This window comes from Notothenia rossii (genome assembly GCF_949606895.1).
Source record: "Notothenia rossii genome assembly, chromosome: 6".
NCBI lineage: Eukaryota > Metazoa > Chordata > Actinopteri > Perciformes > Nototheniidae > Notothenia > Notothenia rossii.
Genome location: NC_136909.1, coordinates 54,530,582 through 54,546,550, shown reverse-complemented (window position 1 = coordinate 54,546,550; position 15,969 = coordinate 54,530,582). Strand labels below are relative to the sequence as shown.

Sequence of the window (15,969 nt, the reverse complement as noted above, 5' to 3'; positions counted from 1 at the left end):
TAACAACGGACTATTTTTCTTAGCGGATGCATGTCAATTTAAATCAATACATACAACTATTTTTTAAATCAATAAAAACATTTTCTAAATCCATAAAAGCATTTCAATTAATATTGGGAGTCATGTCGTTACTTTGTTGAGAATGTGGCCATGTAATAAGCGGGATAATTTGCAGCGACTTGTTCCTTATGGGGAAAATAACACCCTTCATCCAGATGAGGATCCCTCCGCTACACTTTGGGATCCTGATTGACCGACGAAGCTCCATTTAAAATATACATATTTTTGGTGAATTACTGAGTTTAGGAAGGTTAATAACGTTTTAATGAAGTTGAATACAGTATATTCATATGTGTCAGTGATTTCATGACAATTCGGCGAACATAAACATAAATGATCGTGGTGAAGATGATTAAATTAGGATTAAAAATCGAGAGCCTGGCTGCATTTCCTCCCGTTCGTTTTTTTCGAATAACAAAATTATTTTGTTAAATAACAACATGGTGATGTTTTGTAAATGATTACATGTCTCTTGTTTAGCACAGTAGTATGATATCCGTGACATATGGATCTTAACAAAGTTCCGCTGTACATCCAGCATACTGTATCTGACTTTATTTCACATGAGCTCCAGTGTGGAACCCCACTGCACCCCCTGGTGGATCAATGATCCATTGCAGCTGGCTTCATTATAATTACATTTATCTATCACAGGGGCGGTCTCAAATCAAGCTGGAGGTTTTCCCTTGAGCGAGGGCAGATCACGTACCAATCACGGCCCTCGCGTTTCAAACTGTCTGAAATGAATCGCTACATCTGTATACAGCTCCCTTCCATCTGAGTGTTCAGAGCTGTATCCATCAATTCCTGTTGTGCTCAAAGTGCACCAGATTGATGCATTTCACTTTAACATTTAAAAACACATCTTCCCGAGGGTGCATGCCCCCGGACCCCCCTAGAGGAGGTGAGTTCCCCCCTAGAGGAGGTGAGGTCCACCCTAGAGGAGGTGAGGACCCCCCTAGAGGAGGTGAGGCCCCCCCTAGAGGAGGTGAAGGTCCACCCCCAAATAAGGCAGGTTAAAAAAATTAAATTGAGTACATGTTCTTTTAGTAAACACTAGAAACGGGTCCCACAGACCCAAACAGCACACAAAGGTTAAAGGTCAGCATATCATAATGTTACAATGTGCTAAATATATACACTGCAAAACACAAAAAAAGAGGAGTAAAAGTAGCTCACGACTTGTTTTATTTTTTGAAAGTAGCTCTCAACCTAAAAAAGGTTGGTGACTCCTGATGTAGATAAGTAAAAATAGTAGATAATAATAAATAATAATATAATATTAAGAGGGTTACCCGGCAACCACTGTCTCTTTACAAAGGCAGCCTTCACTCACTCGCTGTATATAAGCTGATGATTCAATTGACAGAACATTTACCACCAATCATTTCTGTAGTTAAGAAATCAGTCGAGGCATAATTCAAGTAAAAATATTGAATATTTTCTGGTTCCCGCTTCTCAAATTTGAGTTTGTAATTTGTTTTAGTTTTGTTCTGTTGGTCAGACAAAGCTTAATTTTAATAAAAACATGACCTTTGGCTTTAGGTCAGACTTTACAGGTCAGGGAGGCACGGCGGAAGTGATGTGAGGGTCGAGTTCTTTTTATTCCGGCACCCACCTAACATCACGAGAGCCAATCCGCATGGACAAACCTGTTAATGATGCGCCAAAAAAAAAGAATAAACCCGACCAGTAAATATGCATTTGAGTAGACAATTGTTAAGACTGAGACAAGGACAGACTGAGTGTCTCTGTCCCACATCACTGCAGGGGAAAAACCAAAGGCAGATGGAAGGGCATCTAGACCACCATAAGGACTTTGGTTTCAAGACTCGGGGCCACAGGTATTTCAAACCTGGACAAATGTTTCAGTCATAACACAAACTTTTGAACAATAAGAACAATACATAAAATAAAATAAATGTAAAGCAATGGCATTCAAGGTAAAATGACAAGTGTGATGATATTAGGGCAGGGGTGGGGAACCTCCGGCCTCCGGGCCGTATACGGTCCGCGAGACCATTTGATACGGCCCTCGAGGTAATTTAGAAACACACTAAAACATTTGAGTTCAATAATTTGTACGGCCCTCGGAGGATGTTGTACAAATTGAAATGGCCCTTGAGAGGAAAAAGGTTCCCCACCCCTGTATCATGCCGAGTCATATCGCTATCCCTTTAAGAGAGAGAGAGGGGTGTGGCGTGTGCGTGTGTGTGTATGTGCATGGTAGGGCGAGAGTGAGCGAGTGGTGGTATGTGTTTTGAAGCGAACGAAGCAGCAGCAAAATAGGTCTGTCGAGTGTCTTCAAAGTTAGATCTGTAACAACAAAGACCTTAATAAATGCAACGGCCTAGCTCGCCCGTCTGCCTTATTTAAAAGTGGGTTATTGAACCCGAAGTTTGTGGCTTTGGCCCTGGAAGACTGCAGAGAGTCATCCCCTGTTTTCCTCGACTACGGTCTGGGAGCCAACAGGAAAGTTTAACACAAGAATCCAGATTAACTAAAACAGCATCATCTCAAGCAACAAACATAGTCTCTTAGACGAGCTGATAACGGCTGCAGGGAGTGGAAGCAGAGCGCTGAACACACACAGGAAATACGGCTCTTATTAAAACAATGTCATTCTTAAAGTACCGATACTAATGAATTGGTGGAATCGTAACGGTTTTAAAGGGATACCTTTCTAGTATCGATGCCAGAGTTCCCGTTAGCCGGTAATTACCCGACTATGACCAGTAAAATATGCTGAAGACCGGCAAATCTAAATCTCTCCGGTCAAAGCGTTCGGTCAGAATATATTTCCCCTTAGCGCAATACCGCATCAGTTGCGCCACTTATGTGACAGACAAGAATAGTAGGCCTATGTGACAGACAAAAGAGTATGTGACAGACAAGAGTAGTCAATTCTAATGTCTAACCCTTAATGTGGAGAAAGACATGTCCTCTATGGGTTGATTGTGCGTTGACCTGTTGGTAATGCCTCGGGGTTCCGGTCGGCATGTAAACAAATGCATAATGCTGCGCCATACTTTGCGGCCTCACCCGGTTGCATAGCGACGCTTATTGTTTAGGTGCCTTTTAATAAGCAGGTAGTCCTATCATTAGCTAGATCTGATCGATATGGACATAAACGCGAGTGAAGTCTAATCTGACGGGAGAGAGAGAGATCAGCTCTGCATTATCACATGCAGCGGTGAGCGGACAAAACACACACTTCAGGTTAGAATATCACACGTAGCTATTTTAATTACCTCTCAAACTACCTCAACTACGTATAGATATGTTTAGTTTTACTGTTGGGTCACTCATTACTGATCCGCGAGCTGCATGATACTGACAGGTTGTCAGGAGAGGGAGAGAGCGCTCTGTTTAGTATTCCCTGATATTGTAAGTTACTGTTCACTTTTGAATAATGTAGTTAATCTACTATAATTAGTTTGTTTAATATCGAATCATATCAATTTGTTTTAAAGCTCAATAAATAACAAAGAAGACCTTTAACGGACATGTTGACCGGCGAAAAAATATTCTAACGGGAACTCTGATCGGTGCACCGTGAAACACTACAAGACATTCTTTGTACAGATTCGGCCTAATGAAAGTTACTGAGGAGTTGTTGCTACATAGATGGTAACCTGAACATGACAAAGGAAGAGAAAAGATGCTGGTTTTAAAATCTCATACAAAGTCCTTGATAAAGAATTGTTGTCATGCCAAAAACATTTGTGAGGTTGCTGTGGTGACAATAAAAGCTCTTGGTATGTTGCCCTTGAAAAACAAATTGAATTATGTTGTTATGATTTCTCAGTATTTAAAAAAATTCAGCATGACCTGTAGAGCACATATTTCTATTTTTGATGATTAATCAAAAGTAAGCATAAGATTACCCATAGTGCCCTTCTATCAGACAGTATTCTAACCACTTGTAGGCAGATTGTACCTTCTATTTATTTGTTATAAACAAAGGTTTAAAAGAATATTTGTAATGTGAAAGCAGTCTAGGGTTGACCTTTAAATGTGTCCCTGCAGTAACTTTTTTCAATAGGTACTTTACTCTCTGTATAACTTACAGTCTACATCTCAATCTTAACATTATCTATTTAGAAGATTTTACACACCACACAAAATAAAACCCCTTCCTCCCAGCCTCCTCTGCCCCCCATCCCAACAACGCCCATCCCATCAGTTTGTCGTGTGTCTGGACTTTATTGAAGTAGAGTTTTGTAAACACTGTGACCGCATGCCAGCTTTTGGTTCGTCACTTATGCAACTTTAACTAAATGAGGGGGTGAAATATGGTCTCGTTCTCTGCTAGTGCTGTTCTGCTGGCTGAGGATCATACTCTTTCAGATACCCACACACGATACCACAATTAAACCTCTGACGAGCTTTTTAGCCTGTTTTAACGCATTCTTTTGGTTTGAACTCAGCCCTTATTTAACTAACTTGCAGTCGCCGGCAGCTGTTGTTATTGCTTAAATAAATTCTCTGTGCACTTCCTGTTCAGCACATGCTAGACGGACACTGTTGGCGAACAAAGTGGAAAATAGTACCTGATATCAGTAGGTGGTGGAGACCAAACTAGAGCTACCAGTAGAGCAAATATTAGACTTAATTAAAAAAAGAAATGTGCTCCAATGTTGTTCTGTGTCTGCTGCTTATAGAAATGAGCCAGATGTGAAACAATTCTAATCCTGCAATTTTAACACTAAATGTTTTGATATCTCTTCCTTCACGGACAATTTTCAGGAACATCTCAGCTGGATGAGATGTACAGTAGGCACAGTAGAGTGCATTATCCAGCCGCAGTAGATTGTTTTTGCTTACCAGCAGCGTTTTGCTCTTGCTCCTCAGGCCCGTACGACAACAGGACCGTGTATGAAACCCTGGACATCGGCTGGCAGCTGCTGCGAATCTTCCCCAAGGAGATGCTCAAGAGGATTCCTCAGAGCACCCTGGCTGAGTTTTACCCCAGGGAGTCTGCGGCCCGTCACTGAGGCACAGTGGAGGGTTCCCTGCTCCTCTCCCTCTGTTCATTTCTTTCTTCTCACCCTACAGCCCAAACCTCACCTCCTCTTCTCAACTGTTCTTATCACCTCCATTTTATCTTCTTCTTAATCAACTCTCCCCCACTTCCCTACCCTGAGGGTACCCGGGGAAATGATACCCCCTTTCTGTAGATGTTCTGTAATGTAAGTGTCCAGAAGTTGTGTATGGGGTGTCTGTGGTTGTAATGTCTACCCCATTGATAGCAAAAACATGAACATATCCTTAAAATCATAAATGAGTTCTTATTTATTGGGGTGTTGTACTGCTGCACCCTCTCTCCTTTTCTTCTTTAAATACATGCTATGTAATATCGATCTGCCACTTAAAGCAAGAGGTTTCCTACTGAGGAAAGATGTCTGAGCAGTCCGTATCAGTAGGTGAAGCTCATACAGTTCTAATTTCATTGAGACTGCCACAGATGGTGATTTAAGCCTGCAAGCATCACAACATATAACTATAAATGACATCATATTAGTATTTACCTGAGGGTGGATATATAGTGGACTACTTATTTTCACCACGCCCTGTCAGTGGCATCAAATTGGCATAAACTCAGATTTTGAATAAGTTGAGCGTCCATAGTGACCAGACAAACCTAGAGTGGAGATGTTTACTGTGTGTTTCCCCAACCCTTTCGTCCCTCTTGCTCCCTCTACCTACTCTGGAAGGAATAAAGTGGATGTTACTAAAGAAATGCTGTGCTTTGTTGTTTTGATTTGTGTTACAAATATGAGTGTATGAAAAGTATATTAAACATTCCCATCTCTGAAAAAATGAATGCTTTGTTGTGAAAAAATAATGGTTTTGTGAGGTAACGTGTCCAAGATTAAATTAAATTATGTGAGTATGCTGTCTCATCTCGTATTTTTTTCAAAGGACTGACACAACCTTGTACCACATGGTAAGGAAGCGGCTTCCTCTCTTGCACATGTAACCCACCTTTACGTCCATGTGTACACATTTTCATTTTACACAAATGTAATATACATATGACTACATAGTGCTTTATTTTATTTGTTTCCTCTTAACCATACAGTTGGGCAAAAAAGTATTTAGTCAGCCACCAATTGTGCAAGTTCTCCCTCTTAAAAAGATGAGAGGCCTGTAATGTTCATCCTAGGTACACCTCAACTATGAGACAAAATGCGGGGAAAGAATCCAGGAAATCACATTGTATGATTTTTAATGAATTAATTGGTAAATTCCTCTGTAAAATAAGTATAAATAAGTATTTGGTCACCTACAAACAAACAAGATTTCTGGCTCTCACAGACCTGTAACTTCTTCTTTAAAAGCCTCCTCTTTCCTCCACTTGTTAACTGTATTAATGGTACCTGTTTGAACTCGTTATCAGTATAAATGACACCTGTCCACAACCTCAAACAGTCACACTCTAAACTCCACTATGGCCAAGAGTGAAGAGCTGTCAAAGGACACTAGAAACAAAATGGTAGACCTGCACCAGGCTGGGAAGACTGAATCTGCAATAGGTAAGCAGCTTGGTGTGAAGAAATCAACTTTGGGAGCATTTATTAGAAAATGGAAGACATGCAAGACCACTGATAATCTCCCTCGATCTGGGGCGCCACCCAAGATCTCACAACGTGGGGTCAAAATGATCACAAGAACGGTGAGCAAAAATCCAAGAACCACACGGGGGGACCTAGTCAATGACCTTCAGAGAGCTGGGACCAAAGTAACAAAGGCTACCATCAGTAACAGACTACGCCGCCAGGGACTCAAATCCTGCAGTGCCAGACGTGTCCCCCTGCTTAAGCCAGTACATGTCCAGGCCCGTCTGAAGTTTGCTAGAGAGCATTTAGATGATCCAGAAGAGGATTGGGAGAATGTCATATGGTCAGATTAAACCAAAATATAACTTTTTGGTAAAAACTCAAATAGACGTGTTTGGAAGAGAAAGAATGCTGAGTTGCATCCAAAGAACACCATACCTACTGTGAAACATGGGGGTGGAAACATCATGCTTTGGGGCTGTTTTTCTGCAAAGGGACCAGAACGACTGATCTGTGTAAAGGAAAGAATGAATGGGGCCATGTATCGTGACATTTTGAGTGACAACCTCCTTCCATCAGCAAGGGCATTGAAGATGAAACGTGGCTGGGTCTTTCAGCATGACAATGATCCCAAACACACCGCCCGGGCAACGAAGGAGTGGCTTCGTAAGAAGCTTTTCAAGGTCCTGGAGTGGCTTAGCCAGTCTCCAGATCTCAACCCCATAGAAAATCTTTGGAGGGAGTTGAAAGTCCGTGTTGCCCAGCGACAGCCCCAAAACATCACTGCTCTAGAGGAGATCTACATGGAGGAATGGGCCAAAATACCAGCAACAGTGTGTGAAAACCTTGTGAAGACTTACAGAAAACGTTTGACCTCTGTCATTGCCAACAAAGGGTATATAACAAAGTATTGAGATGAACTTTTGTTATTGACCAAATACTTATTTTCCACCATAATTTTCAAATAAATTCTTTAAAAATCAGACAATGTGATTTTCTGGATTTTTTTTTTCTAACTTTGTCTCTCATAGTGGAGGTATACCTAGGATGAAAATTACAGGCCTCTCATCTTTTTAAGTGGGAGAACTTGCACAATTGGTGGCTGACTAAATACTTTTTTGTCCCACTGTATGTATCAAACATAATTTGCTCAATTCTTTTATGTAACTTAAAGGTCCCATGTCATGCTTTTCCGGTTATTACCCGTCCCCTTGCGTGCAGCTTTTTATGCATGTAAACGGTCTGCAAAGTCACAAACCCTCAAAGTACACCCTGTAGCGAGTAAAACTCTTAACACAGAAGCTTTTCTGTGTTTCTGTGTTCTTTTCCCAGAACGCCTCGTTGGAGATTTTCTTTTTCCATTTTTTTCCTCTTGGGTATAGTGACGTATTGCCTTGGGTATAGTGACGTAATGGCTCTGCGGATTGGACCAATCCGCGGACTCACTCAGCCTTATCTTTTCTCAGCTGCTCTGTGGATTTCTCAGCCTGAACCTGAACTCACTCTGAGCACACACACAAACTCACAGCCAGGCTACAAGTGTGTATGTGTGCTCGGGCTGAGTTCAGGCTGAGTTTTGCTGTGTCTCGCTGTCTCGCAGACCCCACGCTGCAACCAGGAAGCTACATCAGTATTGCGTTATATTTGTGCCTCTATCCTGAGCACGCAATGAAACATGTTGAGCATAGAAAATGCTATTGAGCGCGCACTTGAAAATGTTTGAGCACAGAGAAATGTATTTTCTCTCATAAAACTCCTGCTCCGTGCGCAAGCAGACCGCTGCACGCGCTCTCTCTCCCCCCGCTCGCTCGACCTCTCCAGCCTGTGCGCGCTCAGCGCCTGCGCTCGCTCAAGTTGTCACAGCGTTACAAATGTGCCACAAAACCAACCAATCAGAGAACTCGAGAAGGTCAATTCTGATTGGCTGGTCGTCTCCAATCATATCTTCTATCTGAGATGAGAGAGGGATTTTCGGTTGCCATCAGGCTGTTGACGTTATTATTACACATCCATCGTTGACATTTACAGGACATGACAGACTTGAATGAAGAGAATAGTACGCCACAGTGTCAGTTGAGTTATACATTTCTAGTTTTCTGATATCACGTTATTGTTTGCAATGCCTGAGTTTGCTAGTCGGCAACATAGCTAGGGTAGTTTAAGCAAACAGCTAACAAACCGTAGCCTACATGTACATGAACCCTTCTGAAGTATTGATTACTTGCTGTAAGCATTAGAGGTGGCAGAATGACAAAACATGTTTCTCTCTCTATCACAATTTTGGGTTGACCAGAACCTGGACCAACTTCTGTTTCCTGTTCTGCAATGGGCATAGAGCTTGCGTTAATTTTCAACCGGACATATGAGGCTAGGATACCGGATAAAGTTAGCAACACACGTTAACCATGAACAGCCTATTAATCCGTTCTCTTAATGTTATTTCTTCCAACGTTGTGGAATTAGAGAAAGGGGGCTTCTTAACGTGCTTTTATCCGGGGTGGAGGGATTTACATATTAATTAAATATAACATTGGGGCGTGTGATTGTAGTGGGTGGAGGTGGTGAAATGAGGATATCCATTTTGGAGTTCAAGCTAGTATAATATAGTTTCCGAATGTTACACAATAATAAGGAACAGAGCTATTTGTGTGATACATCGCTATTGACATGGATTTAGAGTGCATAATTGAGACTTCCAAACAGTAAACAAAAACGTAACTTATGGGTGAGTGTTTTTAGCAGAGCCATATAATGTCCTTGTGATTCTGTTGATTATTACCTGTCTGTATTATGTTGCAGCTCAGCTGATTTTGGATTGATGGCAAAGGGAGAGGGACTAAAGTGAGAGTGAAAACACAAGGTAAGTTTAAAATAGGTCAGCAATTTCCCATCCTATACGTTGCTAGATGTATCTAACCCTTTCTCCTGTCTTTGTCTCCCTCTTTCAGCACAAGAACCCCAGGGGGGTTTATTGGAGCCTGAAGACCTGCACTGAGACCCTCACCCTGCACCTGAGTCTCAACTCCCAGAGTTTAGCAAGCCTCTCCCTGATCTTTATTTTTGATTAAACAGACATTAAGCTTCCCAATGGTGTGGTCTTCGTTTTGTGAAAAATATGATTACCTCATATATTTAGTTGCTGTTATTGTCTTTTGTGATAGTTAAATTGCTTGACTTGACTTGAGCCAGCCATTCTTTCCTCCTCTCTGTGTCAGTGGGGAAACTTTACATGGGTACTCCTTTCTCTGAGCGCTTGGAGAATCCCCAGGCAGCACAGCAAACCATGGGGGAGACTATATGCCAGAACAAGGCACAGACAAAACTGCATGACATGCTATTCAATGTTTATTGAATTCCATTTATTTACAATGGATGTTCCTAAAACAACACATTTAACATCATCATGCTGCTGCTGCTAGTCCTTTGACTCATTGTGCTGTCAGTTGACAATCATTGATAGGCACCTGTGGGTCTCCTGTCCTTTCTGAATATCATAAAGATTACGTTAGTACTTTAGATTACTTGGGTCCTCAATTACCAAGGGATTACTGAAACCACCATGAATTAAATAAATTGTAGTGTGAAGCTGACCGTTGAGTGGCCCGACCAAGCAAGGAGGCAGAGGCAGAACGTCCAAAATTATAACCCGGTGTGGGCATTTATTAAAACATGAACATATTACACACAGCCTCAATCCTGCTGTTGCTGTTCATGTGAACCCAGCCTGCAGCCACCAGGATCTCACACACACTCCCTCTCCACTGACAGGGAAAACAGAGCCTAAATACACACACTAATCAATCAACAAGACACAGGTGAGGGGGGAGGGGACAACACAGGGCACCAGGTGAACACAATCAACCACAATGAAGCTATACAACCCGTAACGGAGGCCGAGATCTATGGGCCCAGAGATCACCTCCGTGACAGGTAGAAATGTATCTAATCAGAATTTTCAAACCTTCCTTCCCTCCCTCTAAATATATCAATACACATTAGGATGTGATGCTCCTGACTAGCATACAGGTTTAAGAAGATAATATTTGTTTTAAAGAATTCAGAGCAATAAACAACAGCAACAGGCTCTTTAACCAAGGCAACGTTAGCCTAACATGTATATGTTAACAGGTAAGATAGCTGTTCACACTATGTATATTTTCTACTTGTTGTAATGCTATGTTATTTCTGTTTAAGATGTTTACATTTTCGATTGTTTAATTCTAGTCTTTTAACTGTCTAATGTACAATGCCTCCTTGTCTTTTGCTGCTGCAGCGTAAACATTTCCCCAAGTGGTATCAATAAAGTACTTCTTATTTTATCTTAATCCTCAAATATTAGCACATTTTACTTTAAAAAAAACAAACACATTGATGTAACTACATACACATATCGATATGTTGTATACATATTGCAAATCAAAACCTTTATTGACCACTAATTACCAAAAATTGCACTTCTATCCTGTTATTAATGCATTCAAATCGTGATTCAAATGGCCCGCTACGAACTTCCGGGAACTTTCTGAGTCTCTCTGAACCACGTGACGATCAAGCATTTTGGACTTCCGCTGTCGCAATTCTTCTCTCTACATAGCGCATGATATCCTGATGATATGCTCAGGATAGAGGCACAAATATAACGCAATACAATTTATAACGCCATACATCAGGAGCTCAAACAAGCCGTTTAGGACAGAGTGAATACACATACTAGACATAGATGCTGTATGAGAAACCAATGTGATTTTGGAACATTGAACAATATAAATCTATTCTAGTATACCTCAACAATGGAATTATGATCAGTAGAAACGGCCATGTCGTGGTCATGTCATGTCAAATTACGTTAGTCAAATTGTACTTTGCTCCAAAACAAAAGTCAACCTTATGAATAAATATATAAATAATAAATACACAACTATCTAATCAATTATTTACAATGCTCATTCCTGTGCTCATATCATATTTAACTTTTGCAAATTGTATTGTGTATATTTATTTAATCGTATAAAGCTCAACATACTTAAGCGGAAACACCCAAACTGTTACAGTAATTGGTGTTACAGGATGGTCAGGTCATAGATTTGTCTCATTTGTGTGAACATAAACATCATTTGTGTGTAAATATGTGATTTCTAAATGTAAAAAAACATCCAGAAATGCATTTAAAAGATTTGCAAACTCACAAATAAATTTGCAAATGTAAAACGGATCTGCAAATACGCTGAATATTTTCACAAATAAAAAAAAGATCTGTGAATATGTTATAGTGATACAGTTAGTTTGTGTTGTGTTAGAGCGGGTCAAAGTTACAAAGCACTTCACATCTTATTAATCGGCCTAGTTTTACCTTACCAGTGCAGTAATAAAGTAATCTTTAGAAAAGCACCGTATTTAGGTAAGCCTTCACAGTAAGGCTACATTAAATGTTATAATATTCATCGTGTCCTTTCTACTGTATATGCATATATACTGTCTATTGCTTTTATTTGTATGTAATGTTATTATGTTTACTTTTTTCCACTCATTTCACAATTTGGGATGAATGAAGTATCTATCTATCCATCTAACTATCTGGATTCCAGATGGATGGATAGATAGATAGATAGATAGATAGATAGATACTTCATTCATCCCAAATTGTGAAATGTGGGGTCTGGGTGCGACAATGCATTTGTGGATGGTGTTTTACATTTACAAATCACATATTTACACACATTATTTGTATGTTCACACAAATAATTATGAGACAAATCTATGCCCATAGTCAGGGCTTGTGCGGTGCTCTGCCTTTGAATCCTTCTGTAGGTGCGTAGCTCACGCGCGAAGAGTCTACAGGTGTGTCGCGAGGAAGCACTTCCTGATGGACTTTGGTTACATAATTCCTCTCTATGGCTTCTGAAGAGCTGGATAAAATTAATGTTATTACAAAGTTGTCAAACCAAGGTGAGTTAGCTTCCCGCCGTCGCATGCTAACACCATTTACTGTATTCTATGGTTAACATTCTAACACGTTATTCAGTATGAGACTAACACAGAGTCAGTAAGCAGTCACCGCTCTCTGTGGGAGAAAACAGCGCTATTAAGAAATGTAAAAGGTTCAGATGTTCAGCGGTAGTTTGTTAAAGTAGCCTACAGTGCTCTTTGAAAGTGTGTTTGATAAACGAAGCGTCTTTTACACCATTAAGATATGAAGCTGATATTCGGGGTCAGGTGCTTTTGGGAGGAACGCCCAGCGGGGGACCATTGGGTGCGGGATATAAATGAAGCAGCATCTCGTGGTCTAGTTGGGGGCCTAGGGGGGAAAAAAGGACCGTTTGGTTCAGATTCTCGCAAATTCGCCAAATTTGGCACAGATGTTGTCCATACCGTACTTAATCATTTTAAGATGGGTGCCAAGATTGGCGCCCCATGGTACTGCCATATTGCGCAATCCAATATGGCGGCCACCCGAAAAAAACAAAAAGGCCTAGAATCATAAATGATACCACTTTTTAGGGGTTTTCTGGGCCGTAAAATCTGATTCTGGTGTTATTTAAATGATTTGAGGTCAAGATTACCCCTCAAGGTCAAGTTTACTCATCAAAGTTAGTATATAAAGGTAATATCGGGGTAAAATTCAGTATTTCTGGTGCAACATGCCAGATTCTACCCCCATTTTTTTTTCTCATTATAAGCTATACTTGTATGTATCAATGTTTTATTTCACAATTCAAAACAATCTGATTCTGGTTTCATCTCAATGATATGAGGTCAAGTTTACCCCTCTAAGTTAACATAAAGGTCATTTTGTGTCATAAAAAATAAAATGGTATCATTATTTATTGGAAATAATGTTTTGCCATTTAACCTATTTTCAAACTTGTTTGAGAGACAAGGCAGGAGTCAAACAGTAACAACATGTGCTGTGTTTGCTGAATCAGCCTGCCAGTTAAACCAGGTGAAGGTAACCTAATGAGGCTGTACTGGTGATTCATGGTCCACATACAAAAGACAGGTAAGTTGTAATGTTAGCAAAAGTGCATGCATTTTCTGATAGACAACATAATGAAATTAGTGTGCTGTTATAGTTTCATGGTGTGAATACTGTCAAAGAACATGTAGTTGATGTTTTCAAGCTAGCTAACATTAGCTATATTAGCTCTGACTAACATTAGCTAACAATTGCTCAGAGATTAGAAGCTAGCTAGCTCAGTGATTGTTGGTGAATGATATCTTGCTGAGCTAAGGTTAATCTGCCTGTACACTTGCCAGCTAATAAGATAACTAATGTCATTTTGAGAAATTTCATTATTAATTCATTATTTTGCCCAAATAAAGTCATCAATAAATTAGAACAATGATATGAAGTGAATTAAATGAAGTCCTGGGGATACTAATATTGCTATCATTTTTGCATGTGCACTCTGCTCTCTGGTCTCAACCAACGTTGATACCAAACCTATGTCCTTGTTTTTAGGTGCCTGCTATGTCACCTATAAGACGGGATGGCAAGTGAAAGTTCTTTGTGTCGACGAGCCTACATCATCATAATGGACTAGAACAAGAGTGTCAAGTCAAGCATGTCTTCTATCAAAATTATGAACTGGGAACTCTGTTGTCTTTGTCAAATGGTCAAACCTGGAGAAAGCTTGACAACTCCAAAGACAGAGGGACTTGTATCACTTGAGAGGGATCTAAAAGACTTCAATGATATCAATGCCAATGATCTTCCTTGTAACGTCACGATTAGTCAGTTGAATGATGGTTCAGGCATTGCAGCAACTCTTACATTGCATAAGGCTGTGTATCACAAAACGTGCAGGCTTTATTGTAGTAGTTCTCGGGTTAAACGGGCGAGAGAGAAGCAAGACAAAGAAGCTGCCCCCAGTGCAGAGACTGGCCCTAGTCCCAAAAAACTCAGATCATCTGGGAATTTTCAGCAACAAGGCAATGTCAAATATTGTATCATCTGTGAGGGCGTGGATCCAGCTAACCTCCACAGGGCAACATCTGATGATGTAGATAACAATCTAAAGAGTTGGGCGAAGACCAACAAAAACTTTGCTTTACTTGGCAGACTAGTTGCCCCAGCTTCTGATGCACATGCGGATGATTTCCATACTCACCATAACTGTTATGTAAGTTTAAGAAACACCGCTATCGCTACTGAGAAACGTGATTCGGTGCGGCCTGCACCTTCGCCCTTCAATACGATCATCTGCGCTCAGATAATAGCCCTGATCGAACATTCAGAGAACACTTTATTCAAGCTCTCAGAGCTACGCAATATGTATCGAAAGTTTACGAGTGATCAAGGTCATCAATGCCAAGATGAAAAAGTGCCACACTCAACCCGATTCAAGGATCACCTTCTCAAGTTTCTACCTGAATGGGTTGAGGTTTCCAAGGAAAATAAAGGCCGGAAGGATATTTATCTATCTCACAAGTTTAAGGTTGCTGATGAGCTTGCCAAGACATATAGCGCACAAATTGGTCAAGAAGATGCTCTTATTTTCATGCGGGCTGCCATGATGATGCACAACTTTATACAGAGTCAACTGCCTTTTGATGGCTCCTTTCCTGCTAACTGCCTCACAGCTCCAGTTAGTGAAGAGATGAGGAGTTTCTTCAATGTAGTGCTCCAGGGCCCATCAGCTCTTGAGAAGATTAGTGAAGACAGCAATCTGAATGCAAGGGAGAGAATTGCATGCAACATCTCACAACTGCTTATCTACAATACTAGTAAGGGTACACACCACGCTGTGAAGACGGATACAATACGCCACAACAAGGAGCGAGAAACCCCCTTCCCCCTGTATCGTGGCCTCAGGCTGCATGGACATGGACGGAACAAAAAACAGATTGATATTGAACATGCTCAAGGCATGTCAGTATCATACAAACGGGTCATGCAAGTTAAGCGAGGTATTGCTCAAGCGGTGTGTGCTCGCCATGTCTTAGATGGAGTGGTACTACCAACCAACAGCCGTCTCAATGTCTTCACCACCCATGATGTGGATAATTTAGACAGCAAGGCTCAGGGCAACTTCTCACTTGATGAGTTCCACGGATATGCCCTTAGCGTGACCAACCATCTCTCGCATGAGAACCTAGGTGTGAAGCGGGATCCAATTAAGCTTGACCCCTCTGACACGTCGACTCCAAAGCTACCAGACTCTTACGTGATCCAGCCCCCAGTCCAACTTACTCAAACAGATGTCTTTGCACCAAAATATGGCAACAGCAAAGTCAGACCACCGCTTGATGTGCAAGGTGCCACGGTCAAGGATGAGGTATGGATGGCACACGTTAACAGTGTGCTGAAGCAAGGCACGTTAGCAGAGGGTGACATCATCACTTGGTC

The 15,969-nt window shown here is 40.9% G+C and overlaps 2 protein-coding genes and 1 long non-coding RNA gene across 3 annotated transcripts in view; all 3 read left to right on the top strand.

Annotated features, from left to right (window-relative positions):
• Positions 1-5,963, top strand: part of atp6v1ba (ATPase, H+ transporting, lysosomal, V1 subunit B, member a) — a 53,588-nt gene extending 47,625 nt beyond the window's left edge. Inside the window, exon 14 of the mRNA XM_079686318.1 lies at positions 4,915-5,963. Within this exon, the coding sequence (XP_079542444.1) occupies positions 4,915-5,057 (143 nt within the window). The 3' untranslated portion in view covers positions 5,058-5,963. The remainder of the gene's footprint in view (positions 1-4,914) is intronic.
• A 1,735-nt stretch (positions 5,964-7,698) lies between these two features.
• On the top strand, positions 7,699-9,707 carry LOC307043056. The gene is made up of 2 exons (XR_013809273.1): positions 7,699-9,483; positions 9,572-9,707. It is a non-coding gene; the product is annotated as an uncharacterized lncRNA (long non-coding RNA).
• Positions 9,708-12,467: 2,760 nt separating this feature from the next.
• shtn1 (shootin 1) overlaps positions 12,468-15,969 on the top strand; it is an 82,953-nt gene continuing 79,451 nt past the window's right edge. The window contains exon 1 of the mRNA XM_079686864.1: positions 12,468-12,569. Coding sequence (XP_079542990.1) covers positions 12,515-12,569 — 55 coding nt within the window. The 5' untranslated portion in view covers positions 12,468-12,514. The remainder of the gene's footprint in view (positions 12,570-15,969) is intronic.